This window comes from Glandiceps talaboti, chromosome 15, assembly GCF_964340395.1.
Source record: "Glandiceps talaboti chromosome 15, keGlaTala1.1, whole genome shotgun sequence".
In the NCBI taxonomy this organism is placed as follows: Eukaryota; Metazoa; Hemichordata; class Enteropneusta; family Spengelidae; genus Glandiceps; species Glandiceps talaboti.
Genome location: NC_135563.1, coordinates 19,037,698 through 19,052,005, shown reverse-complemented (window position 1 = coordinate 19,052,005; position 14,308 = coordinate 19,037,698). Strand labels below are relative to the sequence as shown.

At 34.1% G+C, this 14,308-nt stretch overlaps 1 protein-coding gene across 1 annotated transcript in view; it reads left to right on the top strand.

Moving 5' to 3' along the window:
* The window catches only part of LOC144446588 (fibronectin type 3 and ankyrin repeat domains protein 1-like), a 30,044-nt gene that overhangs the window by 13,250 nt on the left and 2,486 nt on the right, over window positions 1-14,308 (top strand). The window contains exons 3-4 of the mRNA XM_078136387.1: window positions 12,689-12,813; window positions 14,008-14,167. Coding sequence (XP_077992513.1) covers window positions 12,689-12,813; window positions 14,008-14,167 — 285 coding nt within the window. The remainder of the gene's footprint in view (window positions 1-12,688; window positions 12,814-14,007; window positions 14,168-14,308) is intronic.

The window sequence follows — 14,308 nt, the reverse complement described above, 5'->3', positions numbered from 1 at the left end:
CCTTACATTTAAAGTTCTGTAGAGATACAACTGAATAAATTTTAAGATATAAACTATGAAAATGATACTCTCAAATTCAGTTTCACAGTATTGTGTACATGTTGGTTTATGTGAAGTCATGATGGTCGAATGGTTAGAGTGGTTTGCTTGGAAGTTGCAGGTTTAAGCCTTGTTGATGCCGTTTGTATCTGAAGTCTTTGGGCAAGGTTGAAACATGATTGTGCCTCAGCCAACCCAACTGTATAATTTGGGACCTGGAAGGATAGGGGTTGCAATATGAATGCTCTAATCCTATGTGCATAGAGGCTGCAATGGATTGTATGCTCCCCAGGGAGTTGAGGAAGTATAAAGGGCCATTGTGCTGCTATAGATCAATGCCTGGAGTAATAATTCTAAAGCTCTTTGAGCACAATGTGGGAAAGTGCTATATAAAAACGAACGTTATTATTATTATGTTTATTGATTTCACTTCCCAATAGATGTAATGTTATTGTGTAGAAATATTGATCAATATCACAATATTGACAAAATACAGTCAAATATTATTTTTTTTTACAACAATTGAATAGAACAGTATTTTTGCATTAGTTTGAATAGCTGAAGAGAGTGTATTGATTTCACTTCCATCCCAATTGATGTAATGTTATTGCATAGAGATTTTGATCAATATCATAATATCGAAAAAGATACAGTAAATATTATTTTTTTACAACAATTAAATGTTATTGCATCAGTTTGAATAGCTGAAGACGGGAAATTAAGTTGGTCGGAGATAATATAGTACAGTTAACATTGAGTTTAAGTTATTTAAGATATTAAAAAAATTGTAAATGGATAGTTTATAATATTTGCTTTTATTTGTTAGCGAGAAAGAATGGAGGAGAGGAAAGGGTTAAAGAAACTAGGTCTCCTAGAAGGGACATATAATAATAGTTATACTGTACCTAAAATCCATGCAGTGGCTACAATGAACGTACAAGCCTAGATCCTTAATTTTGGCTATGTCCTTTTTCTCAGTGCACACTTAGAATTTTGCTTTCAATATTTTTATTGTAATAAAGTGTTGACCAGAAAATGGGTGCAAATTCGTACTGGGTTTTAAATGTACTGGCTGTGTGAAATGTCAGTTATGTTATCATATGATTACAATCAATAATTCATAAATTAATGATTAATGAGTCATTAGATAGGATCAGCCAATCACAAAGAGTTGGTGTGAGTCATTAGATAGGATCAGCCAATCACAAAGAGTTGGTGTGAGTCATTAGATAGGATCAGCCAATCACAAAGAGTTAGTGTGAGTCGTTAGATAGGATCAGCCAATCACAAAGAGTTGGTGTGAGTCATTAGATAGGATCAGCCAATCACAAAGAGTTAGTGTGAGTCATTAGATAGGATCAGCCAATCACAAAGAGCTAGTGTGAGTCGTTAGATAGGATCAGCCAATCACAAAGAGTTAGTGTGAGTCATTAGATAGGATCCGCCAATCACAAAGAGTTAGTGTGAGTCATTAGATAGGATCAGCCAATCACAAAGAGTTGGTGTGAGTCATTAGATAGGATCCGCCAATCACAAAGAGTTAGTGTGAGTCATTAGATAGGATCAGCCAATCACAAAGAGTTAGTGTGAGTCATTAGATAGGATCAGCCAATCACAAAGAGTTAGAGTTCATGATGGACTTGGATGTATGGATGTATCTAAGTGAGGTTAAACTGTTCCAATGTGAAATCATGATCAAATTTTAGGTTTGAATTCAAAACTGTAATTTGGAAAAGTAAAAGTTGAAGGCCGTTTTGAGACAGGACATCAAAATTAACCACAGTTGAAGAGTGTAGGCCATGAATGTACCTTTTAAAACATGTTGATCCTAGAACAAACTAAAGACCACTCCATCTGCTTTATACAGCTTCTTCAATACTAACCACTCATGGCTTAACTAGGTTAATAATCTTTATTCGTCCAAATAATTTCGGAAATTTGTTGAATGGTTGCTGCAAGAGCAGCGCCGTAGTGCCCTAGTGTTGAAGAAGCAGGAGGAAACCGGAGTGACCGGGGAAAACCTGCGTTGTTCGGCAGGGTCAAACTGAGCATCACCCTTCTTACATACAGACCTGGTTAAATTTTAAATCAAACCCAGCCGACACCAGGTGGGTTCGAACCCAGACTGCAGAGGTAAGAGGCGTACGAGCTAACCGCTCGGCCACCGACAACCCAAGGTTATAAACATTTATGTTTTATGTCAACATTTTGAGATATTGTAGCTTGATTTTATGCGGGAGTTTGGGAAATAATGATGACTAATTGCGTCCTGTTAGAAATTTTGAAATGATGTGAAATGTTACAAAAAACAATTGTTTATATAAACTGTCTGTCTGGTAGGGAGTGATTAAAAGTAGTTTGTCAGTGGAAGACCTCATAATATGTCGTAATAGTACACATAACCGTTTATTGTTGTGACTGATGAGTTGTGTTTACAACCATTAAACCAACCCATGGTTATAATTTATTGACCTTGTACATGTATATAGTATGCAGTGTTTTTTGTAAGGTTCAGCAAAAAGGGAGTCAAGTAAACTTTTCACACTTTTACACACACACACACACACACACACACACACACACACACACACACACACACACACACACACACACACACACACACATGCACACAGACACATATACACACATATACATACATTCACACATATACATATACATACATACATACATACACACATACATACATACATACATACATAAATACATACACACACACATATACCTACATACACACACACACATATGCACATACATACATACATACATACATACATACATACATACATACATACATACATACATACATACATACATACATACACACACACACACACACACACACACACACACACACACACACACACAGTACAGACAGACAGGCCAGATACAGACACGGACAGATAGCTGAACAAACTCAGAGAGACAGACAGACAGACAGACAGACAGACACTCAGCCAAACAAACACAGGCAGATAGGCAATTAACTGAACACCTGAGCCTGTAAAACAATAGACCATAGAGAATTGATATCTGTCAATAATTGTTTAAAGAAGTAACAGATACAGTGTACACTACTACACATTCACACGGGATAGTTAGAATTCCATCATCAACATTGTGTTGTTATGTTGCTATGGTTACAAAGCAGGTGTAGGTAATTGTATAAATTATTCATGAAGGTACATTTTTCTTTTTCCATGGTTTTGTGTCAAAAGCTTTTCCTATCAATGGAGAAATTAATTACTATTGATACAAGGATATGCAGATTACATTTCAGTATTATTCTATTAATTAATTATATAACAATGATGATATTAGTTTTCATATTCATCTCAATATCATCATTAAATATTAAAATATTAATTTAGAAAGTTATCAAATTTCCATTTTAGTATAGTTTCAGTTCTTCTAAATTAATGTTTTAAGTTAATATCTATCACAGCTAGCTAACCTGGGACTCCATTTCAAGATATGCAGGTCTTTTCATTGTTTCATTTACAGGAGAGGTTGACTACCTATAGGTACAATATAGCCATCAACTACTGTAAACCTGAACATTTTCACTAAAGACTTATTTTTGCTACTTTCGCTAGAAAACAAGAAAACAAAAATAAGTAGTGACTAAAATGCCTTCTTGTAAATGAACACAATGTACCAGTCTGGTAATTAGTAAAAATAAGTAGTGACTAAAATGCCTTCTTGTACATTAACACAATGTACTAGTCTGGTAATTAGTAAAAATAAGTAGTGACTAAAATGCCTTTTTGTACATTAACACAATGTACTAGTCTGGTAATTAGTAAAAATAAGTAGTGAGTAAAGTGCCTTCTTGTACATTAACACAATGTATCAGTCTGGTAATTAGTAAAAATAAGTAGTGAGTAAAATGCCTTCTTACAATGTATCAGTCTGGTAATTAGTAAAAATAAGTAGTGACTAAAATGCCTTCTTGTACATGAACACAATGTACTGGTCTGGTAATTAGTAAAAATAAGTAGTCTTTGAGAACTAGCTGAAGACTGTAAAATTGCAAAATTTTCTAGTGGTGAAAATATTTAGGTTTATAGTATATTTTCTGTGAGACAAAAACTAATCTAATAATATTTGAGTGCTATCTTCATTTCATTATTAATGTATGAAGACATATCCTCATCATACTTTTTATTTTTAGAAATTTTCAAAAGAATGTAATGAATATAATAAGAATTTAATGTTCTTTATCAAAGTTCCGGTAATTTTGCTTTCAGATATTTGCTTTAATCTATTGTAATAATTCAAGACTTGAGTACAAATAACTAATGCAATACTAGTATCCTTAAATATTTTCTTCAGGTTGGTAAAACAAAGTAGTGTCTTGTACAACCACCTAGCAGTAATACCAGCAAACAGACATTTTGACAAAGCCTATTGACCTGAACAGGCAAAACATTATTTATAGATAATTAGAACTCTTGGTGTGATACAGGAAGTAGTTATTACAATGCAATACTAGTAATTTATAGGATGCTTGGAGATAGAGAAAAACGTGACAAACATAATTATGAAGCCATTCTATCTTTCCCATACACAATTCAGAAATGTGAGGTTCTGAAACTAAACGATGGGTTACTACCAAAACATTAGCTATTTTTCAACTGTTTTGAGACCAAGGATATGTTATTGTAAGTTTCTATCATGAAACTATCACACTTCTTTAGTAGAACACAGTAACATTTTTAGAAATGGAAAAGTTACTCCACCCCACATGAGTTGTGCAGATTATTGCCAAAAGTGTTTGTCATATCCTCGAATTGCAATACATGTATGTAGGGGAGTACACAAATACCACAGTTTAAGTGGTGTGTGTTATTATGGGATGACAAGAAGATATGCAGGAACATGTCTGTAATGTCAGTGCATACTACGAATGAGAGCTATAAGTATTAATCACTGACAGATAGAAATGGTACAATGTGAGATGTGTTATGCATTTTGTTACTTTCTATGGTCTAAAGATAAAATGGCAGCTAGTAAATATACATGATGGCATATTAGAGTTCGACCATAGTTCAAAATATCAGACACTCATTTTGTATTTGTGAATTTCAGTGGTTTATTATAGTGAATAATCCAGCTTGTACATGATGTATTTTTAGAGTTCAACCAATGCTCGTCAGAAATATCAGACTTTTAATTTGTGTTTGTTATATTTTCATTTCAACAGTCTAGATAGATAACAATTTCAAAGGTCTAAAAATAAGATGCTTAAGTTTATACTATATAAGTTATAGTACACGTCGAGATCTTCAGTTCAAGCATGTTTCAGAATATCAGAAATTCATTTGTTACAAGTTGCAATTTCAGTGATCTAGATACATTTAAGATAGTGGCTACATGATGGAGTTTTACTGTTCAACCATATCAGTTTGTAGTCCAGACTCTGGTTATGTACTATCTCTCGCTATCCACATATCTATTCTATGATTTGGATAGCTAACTACAGTATAGTCTAGATATAGGTGAGCTTGATTTTCTGTGATCTCTCTCCATGGTAGAGAGAGGGATCGTAGAAAATTGAACCCATGTATAGAATCTAGACTAGCAATAGTATGACCATGACAATATATAGGCTAGTTAGTTTACATCCTTGGAATGTTATTATGCATACAGGTGATTGTAGTAAATATCACATTATTTAGTGGTATGTCTAAAAGGAAAGATGGTCTACTTGAAACTAGTCAAATATACCACATTGAGGTGATTAGTAGTCGTTTGGCTGTGTTGACTGAATTAGATACAGACATAAATCAACTTTAATTATCGTACGGTGTGTAGAAGTACCACTCTAAACATTTAATGGAACTCTAAAACCTTTCAATCCTAGGTGTAGAGCTATTAGGAATTATATAATTTATAACCTGTAGATACCTTTTGGAATTTGAAACCATTTAGTGTTATTTTTGTGTACATACATGTAGTCACAAATTCTCGTAGAAATGTGCCAGTAATATTTCATTTGAAATGTTCTTTTTTGGCTTCTCAAAAGTACTGTCTTGATACAGTTTATTTTGCCATAATTTTGATGTAAACGTTCCACAAAGTAAAAGATGGGAGACATGATTCCCAAGTGACAACTTCACTATCCCATTTAAAACCTGCAATTTATGATGTGTTGACTACCTCCTTTACTGCATATGCCAAAGTATTCCCATGTGTCTGTTTCCATGGTAACCAGATTGTCTATTGAAGCCTTCATCTTACACTTTAATAAAGTCTACTGACATATACTAAATCAATATGCGTAGTCACCATAGCAACTACAGCTGTTTATTTTCAACACAACTCTTCTAAGGAAATAGTCAGGTTTCATCTGCAGTGCATGACTTGAAGATGTCGTCATTAATGACATCCATCCGAATCCTGAGAATTATTATTGACATTTCGTTATAAGCTCAGATAAGACGTTACCTCTAAACTTTATGTCAGAATTTCATGCCTGAATAACATGACAGCTGTAAATTGCAGAATAGTTTCTAAATAATGGTTGCCAACACATATACGATCAATTTTATAGAGATCTTGAAATCTCTGTAAAAGGAGCCTTTCATGTACTTGTCATCAGATGATGTGAGATGAATATTAAACAACTTTTGGTCAGATATCTATTCTGTCTAGTAAAGTCAACACATAAATTGTATTTTTCCACTATTATCCATATAGATATCATATAGGAATCAGTACACTTTTCGTTTTTCGATTTTCACTATAAATATGCAAATTGGTTCATTTGGATTTAGATTTGGTTCATATATGTATGAATATGCAAATCATTTTCATTGTATATTTATTGTTATAAATTTAATATGCAAAATATTTGTCTAATTATGACTAAAATACAAATGTATGCAAATCAGTTGACTAATTTTGATGAAAAGCAATCTTTCAAATATTCCTGTAAATGTCTGCTGTAACATCCTGCAATACTTGGTTGGCAATTTATTGAAGCTGCCTGTAGTGTACTGTATACAGGTGTCTGCTGTAACGTCCTACAGTACTTGGTTGGCGATTTAAGCTTATACTTTCTTAAGTTGTGAAAATAATCTTTGAGTAAACAATGTTGAAAATTCTACACAGTGAATGAAATTGTTCCAATATATATACTCTGTAATACCTAGTACTTTACACTTGGCAGGCGACTTTAAGCTTCCTGTAGTGTATGCAGGTGTATGCTGTCACATCTTGCAATGGCATGCAGTTTAAGCTTCTTACTTTCTTAGTCTGCAAAAATGCCTGCACATTGATTATTTCAAGGGGAACAAAGTAACCTTTGACATACTAGTTCCAAGTGAAACAAAATGTAAAAAGAGTAACAGACATTAAGAAGATTGTAGAAATGTCAAAGTCAAATATTTTCTTGTAAATATTGGAATCTAATTTGTGCCTTTAAGAAAATACTTTTCTGTTGATACTTCTCATGTGATTATTTTACCTGAATCAGAGCTGTCCGAATCCAATTAGAAACTCATGTAGGCTAGACTGTAGAACACATACAAGATTGGCAATAAAGTGTTTAGAAAATATTGGACTAGCCAACATTCCAGTCTTGTGTTCTGTTAACCTAGTCAACTAAACAAAGCTGTTTACAATGTAATTACTGTATTGAGCTCAGATGTGTTGTTCTGAGGAATTCCACTGGAGGGAAATTCCTTCACTGTGGAAGCAATTTGTGAAGTCACCTGTTGATATGCATTCAGTATATGTGATATGATTTAAACAAAGATGAGATGCTACAGATGTCAAAATCACTAATGATAATTAATGTTTAGTACTACAATTTGTATAGTGTGTGTCCTGGAGTATTGCTATTTTTTAGCACTGCAGCAGTGTCATTGGACCAAAGCATATAGTTTTTAGTTTCTGCTCATTAGGATCATTTTTCATGTCTAAGTATACAGGTTGAAAACGACACTGTTACCTTTCACAAGCACAATGCAAAAGGCTTTATTGTGCCACCAGATCACAAAACACACTTTACTGGTCAGAGCATTGTGATATTTTGTTCCAAGTGAATTCTGTGATATGTTATGTTAAAGGGCATACAAAATAAGAGCATCCAGTCATTTTGTGTTAACTAAACAGAGATTTTAAAGCTAACACATTTCATCTCGAATTTACAGAATTTTCCTTCCTGTACTATCACAAAACTTTTCATGACGTATTCAACAAATTGAAGGTTGACTGGGAAACACTAAATAGGGTCACATTATCTGACTCACACAGGCACACATGTATTTTTGTTTTGGCCAAAAGTTGAATGTTTCTTCAAAAGTGGCCAAAATATTTGGTCAGGGACATCTGTGTTGAGTTCCTCCGGAAATTAATGGTGTTGAAATTTTTTTATAAAAGCTGGATATCTAGGTATGTGTAGTGTGTGTGTTATTGACATATCTAAGCTTCTGAGTTATCAGAATATTTCAACACATGCCTTATTTTGTGATGTTGTTTTACATGGACTGATTACAGAAGGGAATTATTTCACTTTGTTCGTACCAAAAAGATTCCAAATTTATCAATAGTGATTTAACTAATTATGTGTACAAATGAAAAATACACCATGTTTTTAACACATGTAGTAGAAATACTTTGTTATATGTTATTATGTTTGTACAACAATGGAAAGACTTGCAGAGAAACACTCAAACTCTGCACTCAAAAGGAAATTTCCATGTATAAAACAGTCTTGTTTAATTAATTGCTGCTTTTAAACCCTCTTGGATTCGTAAAGAGCTACTTTTTTCGTAATGAAGTCATCGATGTGAATGATTTGTTTACGTGGTTTGTTGACAACAAAGCCTCAAACACTGCATTCTAGCTGCATTTACCACTTTTCATTCACACTGAGTGAACACCACTATAAATAGCTGTATTGTGGGGTTTAATCAAGCATAGCTAATCTTTTAAATGTATTTTGTGAAATCCACTCTCACATTTGTCATGTCTCATTTGTGTTCGGATGTTTGAATTGGTACTAGACATTTTTTACCTCAAGAAAAAGGGAAAGTGAAGTGCTTGCAATCTTCCTTATCACAAATATGTTGAACTACAAATTGTGCATATTATTGAATTATTTGAGCCCCCATTTTCCATCTCACCACAAATAGAGAACTTGATTTCTCATATCACATCACATATATTATTCTTATCAAAGTTTAACTATGTTTTTGTTAGATACTAAGTAATCATAAAATCTACCTCAGTGTATTTTTACCAGGGTTCCCCACTAAAATGATGGTACAAGGTATTGAGACATGGTGAATTGTATTGTAGCCCTGCTAAAAATCTAATCAAAAGTAAACAAAATGTCGATCATTATACCCAGATGTCTATTGAAGACTGTTGCCAGCAAAGAATTTTCATCGATTATATTTTCACAGAAATGCCTTTAAAAAAGCAAATTTATACAAAAATTTGGAAAATACATCTATAACATTGTAAGTTAATCCTCTTTCTACCAGGGGTATTTATTTATACACCATAAACAACAGTTGGGTAAACCGGGAATTAGCACATGCCTTTCACATAGATAAGGGGAGATTGTGAAGCATGCTGTTGGCTCAATATGTAGTAGCATGGAAGTATAATGGGTTATACTTCCATGGTAGTAGTCTGGATACCAACTGTGGTACTAAACCACTGTGAGTGGACATTTAATGATAACGATATTGTATAGGAACTAGATTGACTATATATAGGGCCATTCAGTATATGTTTTATTGGTAACCCTGTATCATATAAGTAAATCCTGTGAATGGTTTTATACATTGTATACAGTACTTATTTCGTCTACATTACACTAATTAAAAGTTCTACAGTCATGTTTATTTGATAATTGGCCATATTGCTTGGCAACCCTCTTGTACTTAGCTAGCCAACATAAATGGGAGTGAAGTGTTTACAAAGACCAACATTGTAAGGAATTGTTGATAACACTTTGCTTGGGATATGTAGTTTGGGAGTTTATCATAGACCACATTTGTAATAATGAAGGACGAACTGTTTATATTGAAGACAAAAATCACATTGTAGGTTTAAAGAAAAATGGTTAAATCAAGTGGGCAGTCTTTGTATATAGTTTGGCAGGTTTTGTGCATTTCTCTATATGATATTAAAGTGTATACCCTGTTACATAACTACATTGTATGTACAGACTACCCCAGTACAAGTGTGAGTTTCACTCCGAAGCGACACAAAGTAGTGAAACTAATAAGCTGGATTTGGGACCCATTCACACCGAATTTTTGTACCTGACACAGATCACATACCAAAGTCATCCATTATTAACATAGCCTTCATTTGTTCCAATCATTTAGCAGCAACCCTGAACTTTAACCCAAGAACCCTCCTTATCCTTATCCACTTACATAATCAAATGGAATTTTGTGTCAGACACTAAAAAGACTAGAGTCGACTGAGAGTTGACTCTACTGGCTAAATGAGAACCTCCTAAGAGTCAAAGTGTTTTGTTATGGGTCAGAATGCTTGAGAGAGGGTAGTATGCTCAGCCTCTATGCTTAGCTTATTCCTGTATGATTGTATAAGAGAAATTAGTCTTAAACATGGTCATCATAGTTTCAAGAAAATTTAAAATCTGATATCATCTGGCAAAGTTAGTGGACTTGGAGATCAATTTCCCTGAAAATAAAAATTCTTCAAATCTCTCCAAACTTGGCATAGGAAAGCTTGTTCCTAGTCTTTTGAAATAAAATGTTGTGTCTTATTTTAGAGGAAATCAATACTATTTTACTTTCCCATACAGCTAACATAGTTAGTATTTGATGGCCATTTAAGTTGGATTCTAAAATGGCTTGATTTTGATATCATGGTGACCACTTTTCTTCATTGAGTTTGAATTTGAGTTTTCATGAACAAAAGATCAACAAAAGTGTAAGATTTTTATTTCCGAGGCACAGACTACATGAAGCATAACTTAGCAATATTAGTTTTCTTATCCAAAGTATGATTAATGATGCCATAAGTATTCTTGAAATAACGAGTGTATCGATAGTTTCAAGATTACTGATACAAGTGCCAACATTTAAAAGTGTTTTTGTGTAGGTTTTAGAACTTCCGAGTACAAACATTGGAAACGTGGCAATCGTTAAATGGTTTCTGTACTTTACACCATAATTTCAGTGAGGGATGGAGTAACCCTGGAACTGAGGTAGATTTCACCCACTTATCGGTGCTACCCTTTAACAAAACTGTTCAAAAAAAGTCTTAACGAGGATAGAGTCTCACTTTTGAGATGTACACACGTATTGAGAGTGGTAGATGCACAATTCAAAATATGGACATTCGTGTTGTAAAGTAGTGGCATTATAGTGGCACTTACTGGAAATACCAAATACCAGGGCTTAAGTTGGTCACTATGTAAACTAAACACAGAGACTACATTATTCGGTGATTCTGTCTCCCAAATGATGTTCTAAAAGTTCAGGTATAGACCCTCTGGTTTGGGCATCACCAACATATTGATGATAGAGAGTATTTCAGTTCTTTGGTAGGCAATACATTGTAATATTGTCCTTCCTCTACTGATGTTTTATTGTTTAAATATTCTATCAAAGCAAAGCCAGCAAAAGTATAGAAAGAAATTTTCTAATGAGAAGGAATCAACATCGTAAAGCACAGACCTCTGTGCGGCACTGACACTGTGTGAAACATACCAACTTGATTACTTCAGCAGGAATATATGCTATGGAGAATGAGAAAGACTGTTTTGTATTCATTTAAAATGTACATTTCTCCGTCACTATACGTTTGTGTGTGTCTGTATGTGTGTGTATTAATGTGCAGCTGTGTGTGTGTGGGTGTGTATGTATATGTTTGTTTATATTTGGTGTCATGGTGTTTGGGTAGTTGGGTGGGTGGGTGTGTTTGTAGAGATGTATGTGAGTGTGTGACATTTTGATTACTTGCATCACCTACTTTGTGTCTTCAGAATGTTTGGCAAAAGTGAGAATGGAAAGAAAGACGATCTGTTTATCTGGCTCTGGTTGTCAAATTGTCCCATTGATTTATGGTCCCATATTCTTTCAACTGCTTGGATGTCGTGTGATTTCTTTCGTTTTACTTCAGTAATTCCTTCAAGTGTTTTGGTCATTAGGTCAGTACATTGACTAAAGGTGGGGTTAAATTGTGATTCGTTATTTTTCTGGAAAGTCATTTTAAACTCATAGGTCATTGTATATGCCCCCAGGGTATTGCTTGAAGCTGCAACTGTTACACTAACGTGAACAGAATTGAAAGTGTCATCATAAGGAAGTCAGTATAAATGTGTCTTAATCAACATTGGTCAATTGTCATGCATAGGTCATAGGTCACCAGTTTTGGCATAAATTGAATAGGTACATGTATCCTTAAAGACCCAGCTCAGATACGGATTAAAATGTATGTATGGAAAAATTGACAACGCTATTAAAAAACTTGGACCCGGAACAAATAAGATGAAACTAATATGAGAACCTGGGATTACATCCTTGGTCTTAAGTTAACTATGCATCTGTGATTTGATTCCTGAAAATCTCAATTGGAAATTTTTCAAACATATAGAATAACCAATATATTCTGTTTTTTTATTTTTATATAGAGGGTATGCAAAGAGTCATCTTTTTGATGGTCTAGAGCCTAGGACAGAGTATAAATACAGACTACGTGCATCAAACAATTATGGTAACAGTGAATGGAGTAAACTAGTCACTGTCTCAACAACAAGTAAGTCTTCGTTTTTATCATTGTTTACAGTTTGTGTGTACATGTGTAATTTATCACAGAAAGCAGCAGACATGACAGTGATTGGTGAAATTCTTAATAGTCCTGTACTTCACAGCCAATATCAATGAAGATGACACTGTACACTGTCCTGTACTTCACAGCCAATATCAATGAAGATGACACTGTACACTGTCCTGCACATTCACAGCCAATATCAATGAAGATGACACTGTACACTGTCCTGCACATTCACAGCCAATATCAATGAAGATGACACTGTACACTGTCCTGCACATTCACAGCCAGTACCAATGAAGATAACAGCTACGATATAGAGCTTGTATGTTTTTATCTCTGTTTGTGAGCAGGATATCGTAAATCATGTTATGGTTAAATTAAGATAAAATTTTATGAAAAAAATTGTTCATGAAACAAGGATTAGATTTTGATGGAGATCAACCTCCAATCCTAGAGGGCGCTCTTCTTTAGTCTTTGTTGTGGTAACTGTACTGAGACTGTAACTAAAATACACAGTGTCCCTATCATCATTCTCCTTACATTTGTTGAAAGGGATGAAAAGAATGTCCATAACAGCTGATCTTTCAGGCTGTAGTAAATGGCATGACATATTTTAATAGAGAAAAGATTTCTTTTGTTAAAGGGGAGGTTAGAATTTGGAAGCTTAAGATAATTTCCTTGTCATTTATATAATCATAGATTTTGTGAGGAACCCTGGCAGACTGGGCAATTCAGGCAGATCGTAGGGAAGGATCTTATTGACAGTCATCAACAAAAAATATAACTATAAAAGTGACATTACAGCATTGTATTGCAATTCATTGTTGTCTTTGTTGTCTCTCTGTCACACAGTATGATATAGTCAAAGGTCTTTCACCTATTATTGCATTGTTTCATTAAGTGAAGTGTAATTATCCGTGTTAATTACCAAGACTATAGCTTTACCCTGGAGATAGTTACTTCACTTTGTTCATGGTCATCTATTCCCAAAAGACCTCCAACAGTCAAGACGGAAATGAAAAAGAACACTTTTGAAAGCACTGTGTTACACATAATAGATTTCTGATTAATTGCTTAGATAGATGTCTGTATTGTCCAATACTAAGAACTCTGATTACTAATAGTCAGTGACGTAGGACTTACGTCTGACGTTTTGGTTTTCACTTGCCTTTACAGGGGAACCACTTACTGGGGAATCACTTCACAGGGCATTTGCATATCAAGAAGATACATTCAAAGTTCAACAAATACTAGAAAGCGGTGACGTCCATGTAGATGTACCAGATAAATATGGACTCAGTCCTTTAATGAGTTCATCACAAAAGGGTTATTTGAAGTAAGTTGATTCTGACATCATGGTGAATATTACATTTAAGAGTAATGTGTGAAGTCACAGGTGCTATCCTTCTCATCAAGGATGAAGTAATGAAAAAATAGCTTACACAACTTATAAGTAGTGTTTACGGTAAGGTTTTTG